Source organism: Dryobates pubescens, chromosome 12 (assembly GCF_014839835.1).
Source record: "Dryobates pubescens isolate bDryPub1 chromosome 12, bDryPub1.pri, whole genome shotgun sequence".
Lineage (NCBI taxonomy): Eukaryota > Metazoa > Chordata > Aves > Piciformes > Picidae > Dryobates > Dryobates pubescens.
The window spans coordinates 6,404,814-6,416,497 of NC_071623.1; the positions used below are offsets into that span (position 1 = coordinate 6,404,814).

General features: G+C 46.6%; 1 protein-coding gene across 1 annotated transcript in view; it reads right to left on the reverse strand.

The window, feature by feature from the left end:
• Nucleotides 1–5,636, reverse strand: part of MAP7D2 (MAP7 domain containing 2) — a 48,501-nt gene extending 42,865 nt beyond the window's left edge. Inside the window, exons 1-3 of the mRNA XM_054166152.1 lie at nucleotides 5,579–5,636; nucleotides 5,280–5,357; nucleotides 3,629–3,792 (exon numbers count right to left, since the gene is read on the reverse strand). Coding sequence (XP_054022127.1) covers nucleotides 3,629–3,792; nucleotides 5,280–5,357; nucleotides 5,579–5,636 — 300 coding nt within the window. The remainder of the gene's footprint in view (nucleotides 1–3,628; nucleotides 3,793–5,279; nucleotides 5,358–5,578) is intronic.
• Nucleotides 5,637–11,684: the final 6,048 nt, after the last annotated feature.

The window sequence follows — 11,684 nt, forward strand, 5'->3', positions numbered from 1 at the left end:
GGAGGTAGTTGAGGCCCCATATGGCCCTGTTGATATTCAAGGTGAGCCTTGCTCACAGCCTTGTCCAGCCTATCTAGTGGAGGATGTCCCTGCTGACTGAAGAGGGGGTTAGACTGGCTGACTTTGGAGGTCCCTTGCAAGCAAACCATTCTATGGTTCTGTTGTACACCACCACAGTTCCTTCCTCAAGGCTCAGAGACCTCTACTGAGAGAAGTGGGCAGCTTTAAACGTAACATGGAGGGAATGGCAGTGCCTCTCAAGACCTCCACAGATATGAAAGGCTCAGTGAATGAGGACAGAACGATTCTCAAGCATGTTTGAGTCCTGAGGAACTGAACAGATTTCCACTGTTCTCAGCAACAAGCTTCTCTAAGGAGAACTCAACCAAAACACCTCCATTCCCATCAACACAGACCTTTAAACTACCATCAATCACCTATAAAAAAGTAAGCAAAACTAAGCTTTAGCCATCTCCTCTTTGAGAAGTCCTTTGCATGAAAAACAGCCAAGCAGAGGATTCTCTGATGTGGGAAGCCAACAAGCCTCAGTTTAAGAGCCATTCACCTCTCTTAAACCCTTACAGATGCAAGAACAATGTTGTCTAGAAAGCTCTATCCAACCTGCTCCTATTACAGATCATAGAATCATAGAAGTGTTAGGGTTGGAAGGGACCTCAAGGATCATCTAGTTCACTGCCTTCTGCTGTGTTAAAAAGCAAGGAAAAAAAGACTTAAGGACAACCCTTAAGGCAGGCATCAAGGAAGAAAATCTCTCTTTGCTTGCTCACCATGCATCTGAAGTGCCAAATAATGGGTGCTCCAGTCCCTGCCCAGTGTAAGCCAGTATTCAAAAGAGAAACACTGAAGACCTGTTGCAGTATACTGGACAGGGCACACCCTGGCTTCAAACACAAGTGTGGGAAATGCAGGTTCAAAGCTCTTCCAGTGAAGAAGATCTCTAATGTCCAACATGACTCACCAGCACTGAGTAACTTGCAATGCTCAGGAAGCTGCAACTTCATCACCATCCTTACCTCTGCTGCTACTACACATACAGGGTTTGAAGAGCTCCAAGAGCTGGGGGGAGGGAGTTGGCAGATCCTTTAGTAGAGTTCAAGTGTAATTTGGGACATGAGGGAATGAAAAATAATTGAAAGGAAGCCAGGAGATGGTGGCATCTCATTTTCCAATTTCCTTCTTCCATCATCCTCTGTTCTACAAATTATTGCTCTATGTACCCTCCCCTTCCTTCACTGGCTCCTGAATGTTTCTTCCCACCAGGTCTAAAACACCCTCAAACAACCATCCTCTCCTGTCTTCCTGCCCACTTAGACTTCCCCCTGGTTCCTCAAAAGAACCAGGCCTGGACCTCCCTTAGCACCCAAAAGGTCTTGGACAGTTTAAGATTGAAGGCCCAGCTCAGTGAGCAGAGCCAGGAGTTGTACTCGTATTACGACCAAACACTTGGGAGGCAACAAGCCTCTTTCTCATCACTGAAGAAGTTTCCCATCACATGTACAGGGTGCTGGGGAGCTGTAACAGCCTTGCTGATGCTTGGGAGAAACATCACTGTGCTCAGTCTCTCCTTAATCCATCTCTGGACAAGTGCAGGAGGCTCTTTCAAGAGGTCCCCACTGAGTAGATCTTTGGCTCCAAACTAGCACAGCTTCACTTATGTCTGACCACCCTGCTCTTATTTCTCCAGTGCTGCAAAACCATGCAGGCAGAAAAAGCAGGCAGTTGCTCACTCTGCCCACACCTCTCCCACTCCCTGTCCCCCTCTTGGGTGCAAATTTTGAGTACAGGATTTAGGAAGTTTTTGTACCTACTGCTTTCCTTTACAACCCACATAAAGGCAATCAACTTTCGTTAGCTACAAAAGGTGATCACAGCAGGAAACCCCGGGGAAGAAGCAGATCAGGTCAACAGCAGAGGGAGATCTCCTACCCTTTGTGCCTGTTTCTGTTTTGTTAGCAAAATTTGAAACAAAACACATGATGAAAGATTGTAAAATGTATTATCAGCTGTTCTGCAGAAGCCACAATCAGAATGTTACAGCTGAAAGCAGAGCTGCAGCTTCCCAGAGCCTTTTTATCTAGGAACCAGGGAAACTACTTTTACTTTTTGGTTTTTTCAAACCCACTGCCCCATTTTCCCAACATCATTAATTCTTTATCAGTAGCAGTGGTACTGTCTTCTACAGAGTGTCATGCAGAGAAAGACACACACACAGAGCACTCAGAAATCTACATCAGAAATCAGACTCAAGATCAAAACCAGAATCTCCTCTGTGCTACTTTTAAACCAACTTAGATTCCTCACTTGTGATTTTATGTCACTGAGGAAAACCAAATTCATAAGCATTAGTTCAGTTTCATGGACTACTCAATACATTCATAATGACCTGGATGAGGGCACTGCCAGCAAGTTTGCTGATGACACCAAACTGGGAGGGGTAGCTGACACACCTGAAGGCTGTGCTGCCATTCAGCCAGACCTGGACAGGGTGGGGAGAAATGGAATGAAATCTGACAAGGACAAGGATAGAGTCTGGCATCTGAGAAAGAACAACCATATGGACCAGGATAGGTTGGGGACTGACCTGTTGGAGACCAGTGTAGGATAAAGGGAGTTGAGGGTCTTGGTGGACAGAAGAATGCCCCTGAGCCAGCAATATGCCCTTGTGGCCAAGGCGGCCAAGGGCATCCTGGGGTGGATTAGAAGGGCTGTGGTTAGGAAGCCAAAAGAGATTCTCCTGCCCCTCTACTCTGCCCTAGTGAAGCCACATCTGGAATATTGTGTCCAGTTCTGGGCCCCTCTCAGGCCAAGAAAAACCTCAGGGAACTGCTTGGCAGAGTCCAGCACAGAGCCACCAAGCTGCTGCATGCAGTAGGACATGCAAGGCCAAGCTGAGGGAGCTGGGGCTCTTTATCTTGGAGCAGAGGAGCCTGAGAGGTGACCTTATTGCTGCTGATAAAGATCTGCAGGCCAGTGTTAGGAGGACAGAGTCAGGGTCTGCTCAGGGATGTCCAAGGACAGCACAAGGGGCAATGGGGGCAAGTTAGAGCAGAGGAGGTGCCACAGGAACAGAAGGGAAAAACTTTTTCTTTATGAGGGTGCCAGAGCCCTGGAACAGGCTGCTCAGAGAGGTTGTGGAGTCTCCTTCTCTGGAGACATTCCAAACCTGCCTGGATGTGTTCCTGTGTGACGTGCTCTAGGTGCTCCTACTCTGGTAGGGGGGTTGGACTGAATGATCTTTCAAGGTGCCTTCCATCCACCACTCTGTGGTTTTATGACAGTAACAAAATCCTTGCCATTTTGTGGAAAGACTCATCTTTAAGAGCTGCTTTCTGGAAAGCTGATGCTTTATCATTTCACACAGTCCCAGATATGTGAACACAAGAAGATGACTACTCTGAGAGAGCAGACAGAAAAACCCAAGAGACGAAAAAGAGCTCTGGACAATGTTTTCCATGTACAAGTAGTAGTAGAGTTTGTATAGCTGTGAAGATGTGTGGTTGCAGCTCCAATAGTAACCCCCACATGTCTCTGGGCCATGTCAGTGTTCAGCTATGTTTGATGCTATCACACAGAGTTCCTCTGCCATGCATCTCAGAGTGGACCTTACCTCCTCCTCTTTAAGCTTTTGTCTCCGTTTTTCTTCAACAGCTGCTCTCTTCTGCTCCTCCCTCTGCCTCTGTTCCTCCAGCCTTCTCCATCGCTCCTCCATTTGCTTTTCATATTGAAGCTTGGCTCTTCTCTCCTTCTCCAGTATCTGCTGTTCCCTAGCAGCTTAAGGCAGAGGGGGGAAAAAAAAGAAAGTACATTTCACTTCAGGCAGTTTTTCTCCTGCTTTAAAGTGATTTGCTAATGTGACACAATAGAGTCAGTACTGGGACCAGTGCAATTTAACATCTTTGTCAGCAACATGAGCAGTAGGATTGAGGCACCCTCAGCAAGTTTACAAGTGACACCAAGCTGTGTGGTCTGGCTGACACACAGTGGGATCCACCCAGTGGGACTTGGCCAGGCTAGAGAGGTGGACCCAAGCCAACCTCATGAAGTTCAACAAGGCCAAGTGAAAGGTTCTACATGTGGGTCAGGGCAATCCCAAGCACAAAGAGAGGCTGGGGGAGGAATGGCTGGAGAGCAGCCTGGAGGAGGAGGACTTGGGAATGTCAGTTGGTGGAAAACTCCCCAGGAGCCAGCAATGGTCACTGGCAGCCTGGAAGGCCAACCATGAAATCCAAAAGCATATTGATTAATTCCATATATATATGAAATTGTGTATATACATCCCTTATGTGTCTGTGTGTAATTATTTATATAGTTATACATATATACACACATATGTTTAATTTTTATATATATATATATATATATATATTTATACATACATTGAAATTTCCTCAACATTTCCCTGGAGGTATTATAAGACTAAAACCAACTAGTTTAAAAATCTCTGAAATCAATGCTTCCTGTTATCCAGGAAATTAATTAATCACAGGATGTTAGGGGTTGAAAGGGACCTCAAAAGATCATCAGATCCATCCCCGCTGCCAGAGCAGGAACATCTAGAGTAGGTCACACAGGAACACATCCAGGTGGGTTTGGAATGTCTCCAGAGAAGGAGACTCCACAACCTCTCTGGGCAGCCTGCTCCAGTGCTCTGTGACCCTTGCAGTAAAGAAATTCTTCTTCATGTTGAGGTGGAACCTCCTGTGCTGCAGCTTCCATCCACTGCCCCTATCACAGGCTGCAACTGAGCAGAGCCTGTCCCTTCCTTCCTGACCCCCAGCCCTCAGCTATTGATAGACATTGATCAGATCCCTGCTCAGGCTTCTTCTCCCCAGACTAACCAGCCCCAGGTCCCTCAGCCTCTCCTCACAAGGCAGTGCTCATGTTCCTTCATCATCCCTGTAGCTTCCATTGGACTCTCTTCAAGTAGATCCCTGTCCCTCTTGAACTGGGGAGAAACACCTGCTTTACACCACCCTCAAAACCCCAAAATCCTAATCAGTCAATACCTTGAATAGAAATCGAGATTAAAGACAAAAGAAGTGAAAAAGAGTCATAAATCGAAGGAGAAAGTCAACTATATAGCATTAAACATTTAAATGGCAAAGAAAACATTAATTATTAAGTCACAATCCAAGCAATAAAGATTAGGAACAGACTGAATCCCATTTAAAATTCAGATGAGAAAAAAGTCATATTAGTAGCTAAAGCCTATTAATATGTATACATATATAATATACATACATCTCCTGGTAGCTTACCAAGGTATTTATCCCTTTCTTCTCTTCTCTCCTTTGCCAGTCTCTGTCTTTCATCAGTTTTTAGAAATCCATCAAAAGCTGTAGTCAGAGGGAGAAGAAAAAAAATAGTGTTAGGAAAACTGAAGTAGCATCTAAAAAATAAATGAATTAAAGAGTAATAATAATAACAAACAACTTTCCATCAAAACTAAACCACATCTGCCGAGTTTAACAACTCCAGCAACAAAAAAGATCTTGCACTTCTATTTGGGCAGCTTAACAAGCTGGGATTTGGATATCTCTTTGGCACAGCCTCCTACCTACTGCTGAAGTCCTCAGCCTAAGTGCCCGACTCTTCTTCTCAGAGCGAACAAGCATCCTGTTAGTGCTTGGTTTAAAACTTCAAACCTTCTTGGTGGGAAAAAAACCCAACAACCCAGAAGGATGCAATTAACAAGTATCCATCTTGGTTAATAACCTCATTTTAATGTGTTTTTTTTTTTTGGCTAAAAAAAATCCCAGAAAATAAAGGTAGCTCAGGAGTAAAAGCAGCATGCAGCTCTTGGTGTAATGCTCTGTGGAGTCCCAGCCTTCGTTTTTATGGCTTAAGACAGCCCCACAGCTCCCTTGCCTACAGGAAACATCCTGCACCAGCTCCTTTCAACACCCAGCAATTAGCAGTAGAACAGGGTAAGGAGGCAGCAGCCCTCCTATCCTCTTTTCCAGGTAGGAAACACTTTGTTTCCTCCTCAAGCTGGCATCTGAAAGGAGGTTATTTGTCTGGGAGGAGAGGTGCTGGAGGGTGGTTTGTACCTGGAGCCAGACACTCCAGTTCTTCGCACAGCAGGCACCACTGCAAAGCTCAGTTTAGGAAGGCATGCAAGCAGGCATGAGGTGCCTCAGGGTTGCCTGTCTGCTTGCCCTAGAACAGGCAGCTAGGTGGACCTTAGATGGACCTTCTGCAATACCAAGGGTAAGCTCACCAGCTAGTGACTGGACAGACCAGTTAGAGGATGGTGTCTTTTACAGCAGCTGGCAGGGTCTCCAGTGCCCTTTCTCTGTTTTCAAGATCTCCTGGGGTCTGCAGTGCAGACACCCTGTCTCACAGCACACTTTACATCCTTTGCTCCCTTCTGAGTTACTGAATTGTATTTGAGCCTCCCTCCCTCTTGCTCTAAGAGCTGCAGTTGTTCATTTTATCAGGCAAACTTTTGACTGTAACCTCCACTCCCCTCTTGCAACATCACATTTGCAGCTCCTCTCCGAGGGCAGCCTGTCTGGGGGAGCAAAGATTTTGCGTTCTGTAAAATGCAGAGCTCTGTAGGAAGGCTGAGGATCCCTCTCACCTTGTGACTGGTGAAAAAGGCAGGTCTCAGCCGTCCCACATTGAAATAACACCTTGCTTTTTCCCCAAGCAGCACCTTCAAACACCATCTCTAATCCTCTGCACACAGACAGCAGCTTCCCAGTGGCAGCCAGGCCTCTGGAAAATTGTGATTATAGCTCCCAGCTGGCTAATTACAACTAGAATTTGTGGGCTTGTGACAGAGATTCACAGAATATCTATTTATTATCCAAGACTCATTCTACTTCCATACTAGTCCCTGTTTATTGTTCACTTGACTGCCATTTTTGGTCAAATGTGACAAGCAGTGAGGACAGAAGAGGAGGTGGCTCAGTAAAGCAACCAGGGCAAAGATTGGCAGCTGCTTTGAAGGGAAATCCTGTAGTCATCATGATTAAATTACAGCTCCACTGGAAAGTTTTTCAGTGATCTGGAAGTCAAAACAGCACAAAACAGGCTAGAAGCAACAGAAGAAGTTAAATCAAAACTGTGTCAAAGAGCCAAGACTGAGCTGGGCAGCAAGTAGAGGCTGGGGAAAGAGAAAGAAGGAAGTTGATGCAGGAGTTAAGGTCTTCTGCAGCATGGGATGAGGTGAAACTTGGTGTATGGAAATCAGGATGAGTACAAGCTGGAAGGATGGGAAGAGGAACAGCAAGACAGTTCACATCCATGGGTTTATCATCACAAAATCCTGCAGTGTTTCTCATCACTCTCCCACATTCAACAGCTATGAAACCTACTGCCAAAATGATGCCTGTCAGTAAAATTACAGCAGGCTCCGCCTTGCTTCCCAAATGCAAGCGGCAGAAGAAGCTCCAAAAGCTCCAGCCATGCTTATAACTGCCACAGCCATCCAAGCTGACATGAAAAGTTTCAGGTTGGCTTGCTCAAGAGTTTGGGTGCCTTGACCCCACTTGGGTAACACTAAAAGAAGATGGAAGCTGATGGCAGATACTTAAGAAACGAGGATGTATCAGAATTGAAGCAGTTTGTATAATTCTTTCCTTAGCCAGCACACAGGATGAACCTTCTCAAGAGGCAAAGCAAGTTCAAAAGTTGATTAGTGCTTCTGGTTTCATTTCTTTCTGAAACTGGAAAGTAGAACAAACTACAATCTGAGGACTTTCCTTGGGAGAAGAAAAAAACAAAACGAGACTGGGTTATGTCAGAAAAATCACTGAATGGGTTGGACTGGAATAGACCTCTAAAGGTCATCTAGTCCAACCCCCTCTGCAGTCAGCAGGGACATCCTCCAATAGATCAGGCTGCTCACAGCCTTGGCCAGCCTGACCTTGAAGATTTCCAGGGATGGGGCCTCAACCTCCCTGGGCAGCCTGTTGCAGTGTTTCACCACCCTCATGGTGCAGAACTTGTTCCTAACATCCAATCTACATCTCCTATAATTTCAAACTATTGTCACTGCAGGCCTTCACAAACAGTCCCTCTTGTTGCCCTCCCTTCAGGTACTGGAAGACTGCTCTTAGATCTGCCCGGAATCTTCTCTTCTCCAGACTGAACAATCCCATCAGGTCCAAGTTCTTCCTGTGTTGAGGGCTCCAGAGCTGGATGCAGTACTCCAGGAGAGGTCTCACCAGATCAAAGTGTCAGAATCACCTCTCTGTACCTGCTGGCCACTCTGCTTTTGATGTAGTCCAGGCTGCCATTGGCCTTCTGGGCTGCAAGTGCACATTGTTGGCTCATGTCCAGCTTCTCACTCACCAGAACTCCCAAGTCCTTTTCCACAGGGCTGCTTTTTATCACCTCAGCCCCTAGGTTGTATCAATTTTTCCTTCCCAGGTGCAGGACCCTGCACTTGGTCTTGAACCTCATGGGGTTCACCCGCACCCACTTCTCCTGCTGTCCAGGTCCTTCTGCATACCATCACAGATGAAAGCAGAAATACATCACACCACTAGGCTAAAAACTGTGCGGAGGAAACTGGTATACAGTCTAACATGTACAGGTATCAAGTGCATATGCAGCTAAAGCAGCACAGGCATCCTCACCACTACCATTTCTTAACTCAAGTGCTTGACTTCATGAATCAGCACACCTGCCAGAAGTCAGAAATCTGCTTGCCTTCAGAAAGTAAATATAGTATTGAAGGACACAATAACTATTGCCTGGTTCAAATCTTGTAGCAAGGGATTATTTTTTTAAGGCCAAAACAGCTTATTTACTACTACGCAGGTTCGTGTAATATACCTTGTAACCATAATGGGCACAGCAGCTACCTCTGGTGAGAAATTTGATTAATGACAGGATTTCAAACTCTGTTTGGTAAAGCTGACTGCAAAGAGCAAGTTGGCACAGGCAGCTCTGCTATTAGAATAAAATATGAGCCAGCAGTGTGCCCAGGTGGCCAAGAAAGCCAGTGCATTCCTGGCTGGGATCAGAAATGCTGTGTCCAGCAGGAGCAGGGAGGGAATTGTCCCCTGGGACTCAGCTCTGGTGAGGCCACACCTTGAGTGTTGTGTCCAGTTTTGGGCACCTCAAGACAAGAGAGATGTGGAGGTGCTGGAGCCAGGGCAGAGGAGGGCAAGGAAGCTGTGAAGGGCCTGGAGAATAAATCGGACAGAGAGAGACTGAAGGAGCTGGGGATGGTTAGTTTGAAGAAGGCTGAGGGGAGACCTCATTGATGTCTGCAACTACCTGAAAGGACCTTGTGGAGAGGCTGCTGCTGGTCTCTTCTCACAGGTAATTACTGATAAAACAAGAGGGAACAGCCCCAAGCTGCACCAGGGGAGGTTTAGTTTGGACATTAGGAAACATTTCTTCCCTGCAAGAGTGGTCAGACATCGGCACAGGCTGCCCAGGGAAGGTGGTGGGGTCCCCAAGCCTGGATGTGTTTAAAGGTGGTTTGGATGTGGTGCGTGGGGATCTGGTTTAAGGGTGAACCTTGTAGAGTAGGATTAATGGTTGGACTTGATGATCTCAAGGGTCTTTTCCAACCGGAATGATTCTGTGGTTTCAGATCTCCAGCTGCCAGCAGAGGGCAGACGAAAGTTTGAAAGAAAAAGAAAAGCCCTCAGCAAAAAGCTTTCACTGTTCGACGTGAGCTCAGGTTAACAAGCCTGCACACTCAGCTCGATCCTCAGCCTTCTGCATATTTACAGCCTCTGATCCCTCGCAAAAGCACAGGACACGGCCAAGAGTCGGACGTAAACACCGGCTGGTTGTGCTTTCTGCCAGAGTAATGACTGCAGAGACATTGCTATAAAATTCTCTAATAACCCTTTATTCCCAGACTTACAGAAGAATAAGGAAACTCTCCAACTAACAACAACCTCAAAGACTTTAAGGACACGTGCACACACATGGCTGCTACTTTGGCTCCCTATCCACCCCAAAAGCCTCTTTTACAGAACATCTCCACTGTCAAAGGCTTTCATCTAATCACTGGACTCAAAGAATCACAGAATGTTAGGGATTGGAAGGGACCTTGAAAGATCATCCAGTCCAGACCACCCTGCCAGAGCAGGAGCACACGCAGGAGCGTTTGGAATGTCTCCAGAGAAAGAGACTCCACAACCTCTCTGGGCAGCCTGCTCCAGGGCTGTGGCACCCTCACAAGTAAAAAGTTTTTCCTTCTGTTCCCTTGTAAACTCCTCTGCTCCAGCTGGCACCCACTACTCCTTGTCCTATCATTGGACATCCCTGAGCAGAGCCTGGCTCTGTCCTCCCAACACTGCCCTGCACGTCTTGATCCCCAGCAATGAGGGCAGCCCTCAGGCTCCTCTGCTCCAAGCCCCAAGCCACAGCTCCCTCAGCCTGGCCTGCAGCATCTTTGTGGCTCTGTGCTGGACTCTGTCAAGCAGTTCCCTGAGGTCCTTCTTGAACTGAGGGTCCCCGAACTGGGCACAATATTCCAGATGTGGCCTCTCCCCACTACTCCCTGTAGTGAGGGAGAACCTCTCTTGACCTCCTAACCACAGCCCTTCTAATCCACCCCAAGATTCCTTGAGATTGTGCCTAGTCTTTCAACTGAAGAAAGTCAGCTGCTCCTCAGGGACTTTGTTACAAGAAGTATCTTTAAAGACAAATGCCAGAACTCAAAAACAAGTCAGCAGCAGTCCTGCAGCATTCATTTCCCAGCTAATGCTGGAAGACTCCTTCAAGACTAAGGTTACTTGGAAATAACTATTCAAAGGAGCAAAAGCTGATGTGATAATCACTGCTCCAACCCTTTCTATTCAGAGTGATGAAATAACACCAGAACATGTCTACACTCTGCTCCACATACCACTTGCATAAGTCTCTTTACAGTTGCTCAGAACAGAAGAAGAAGGTTGTCCTGTCCTGATGAGACACAAGGGAAGGTTTGTCTTTTGAAAACCATATCCTCCTTCTGGTTGAGAAAACAATTATTCCAGAAGGACAATCAGGTTACTGGAAGCTAAGAGTACACTTCAGAAGACCAAACAGGCTGCTTGGACATTTCCTCTCCTGAAATTTGCACCTGAGTAACTCCCAGCAGTTAAGGGCTCTTTTTTTTTTCCCTAGCCTGTTGCTGAACCCACATACACTTCTGTCCTCTTCAACACCCCATGGCCTTTGGTTTTGCAATCACAGAATCACAAAACTGTAGAGGTTGCAAAGGACCTTCAGAGATCATCAGGTCCAATCCCCTTGTCAAGAGCAGGAGCACCCAGAGTAGTCTGCACAGGAATGCATCCAGGTGGGTTTGGAAAGTCTCCAGAGAAGGAGACTCCACAACTTCTCTGGGCTGCCTGATCCAGGGCTCTGGCACCCTCACTGTAAAGAAGTTTCTCCTCACGTTGAGGTGAAATCTTCAAGCTTGAACTTGTTGTTTCTTGTCTTATGACTGCACACTACCCAATAGAGCTTGGCCCCCTCCACTTGACACCCACTCCTCAGATATTGATAGGCATTGATCAGATCCCCTCTCAGCCTTCTCTTCTCCACACTAAACAGCCCCAGGGCTCTCAGTCTCTCTTCACAGGGGCGATGCTAATCCCCTAACCATCCTGCATGACCACGTTCTACACATTTAGACCTTGGTCCATTCAACAATAGGTCAGCCAACATGATCAGACCTTTGCTACAGGTAAGTCATCTAC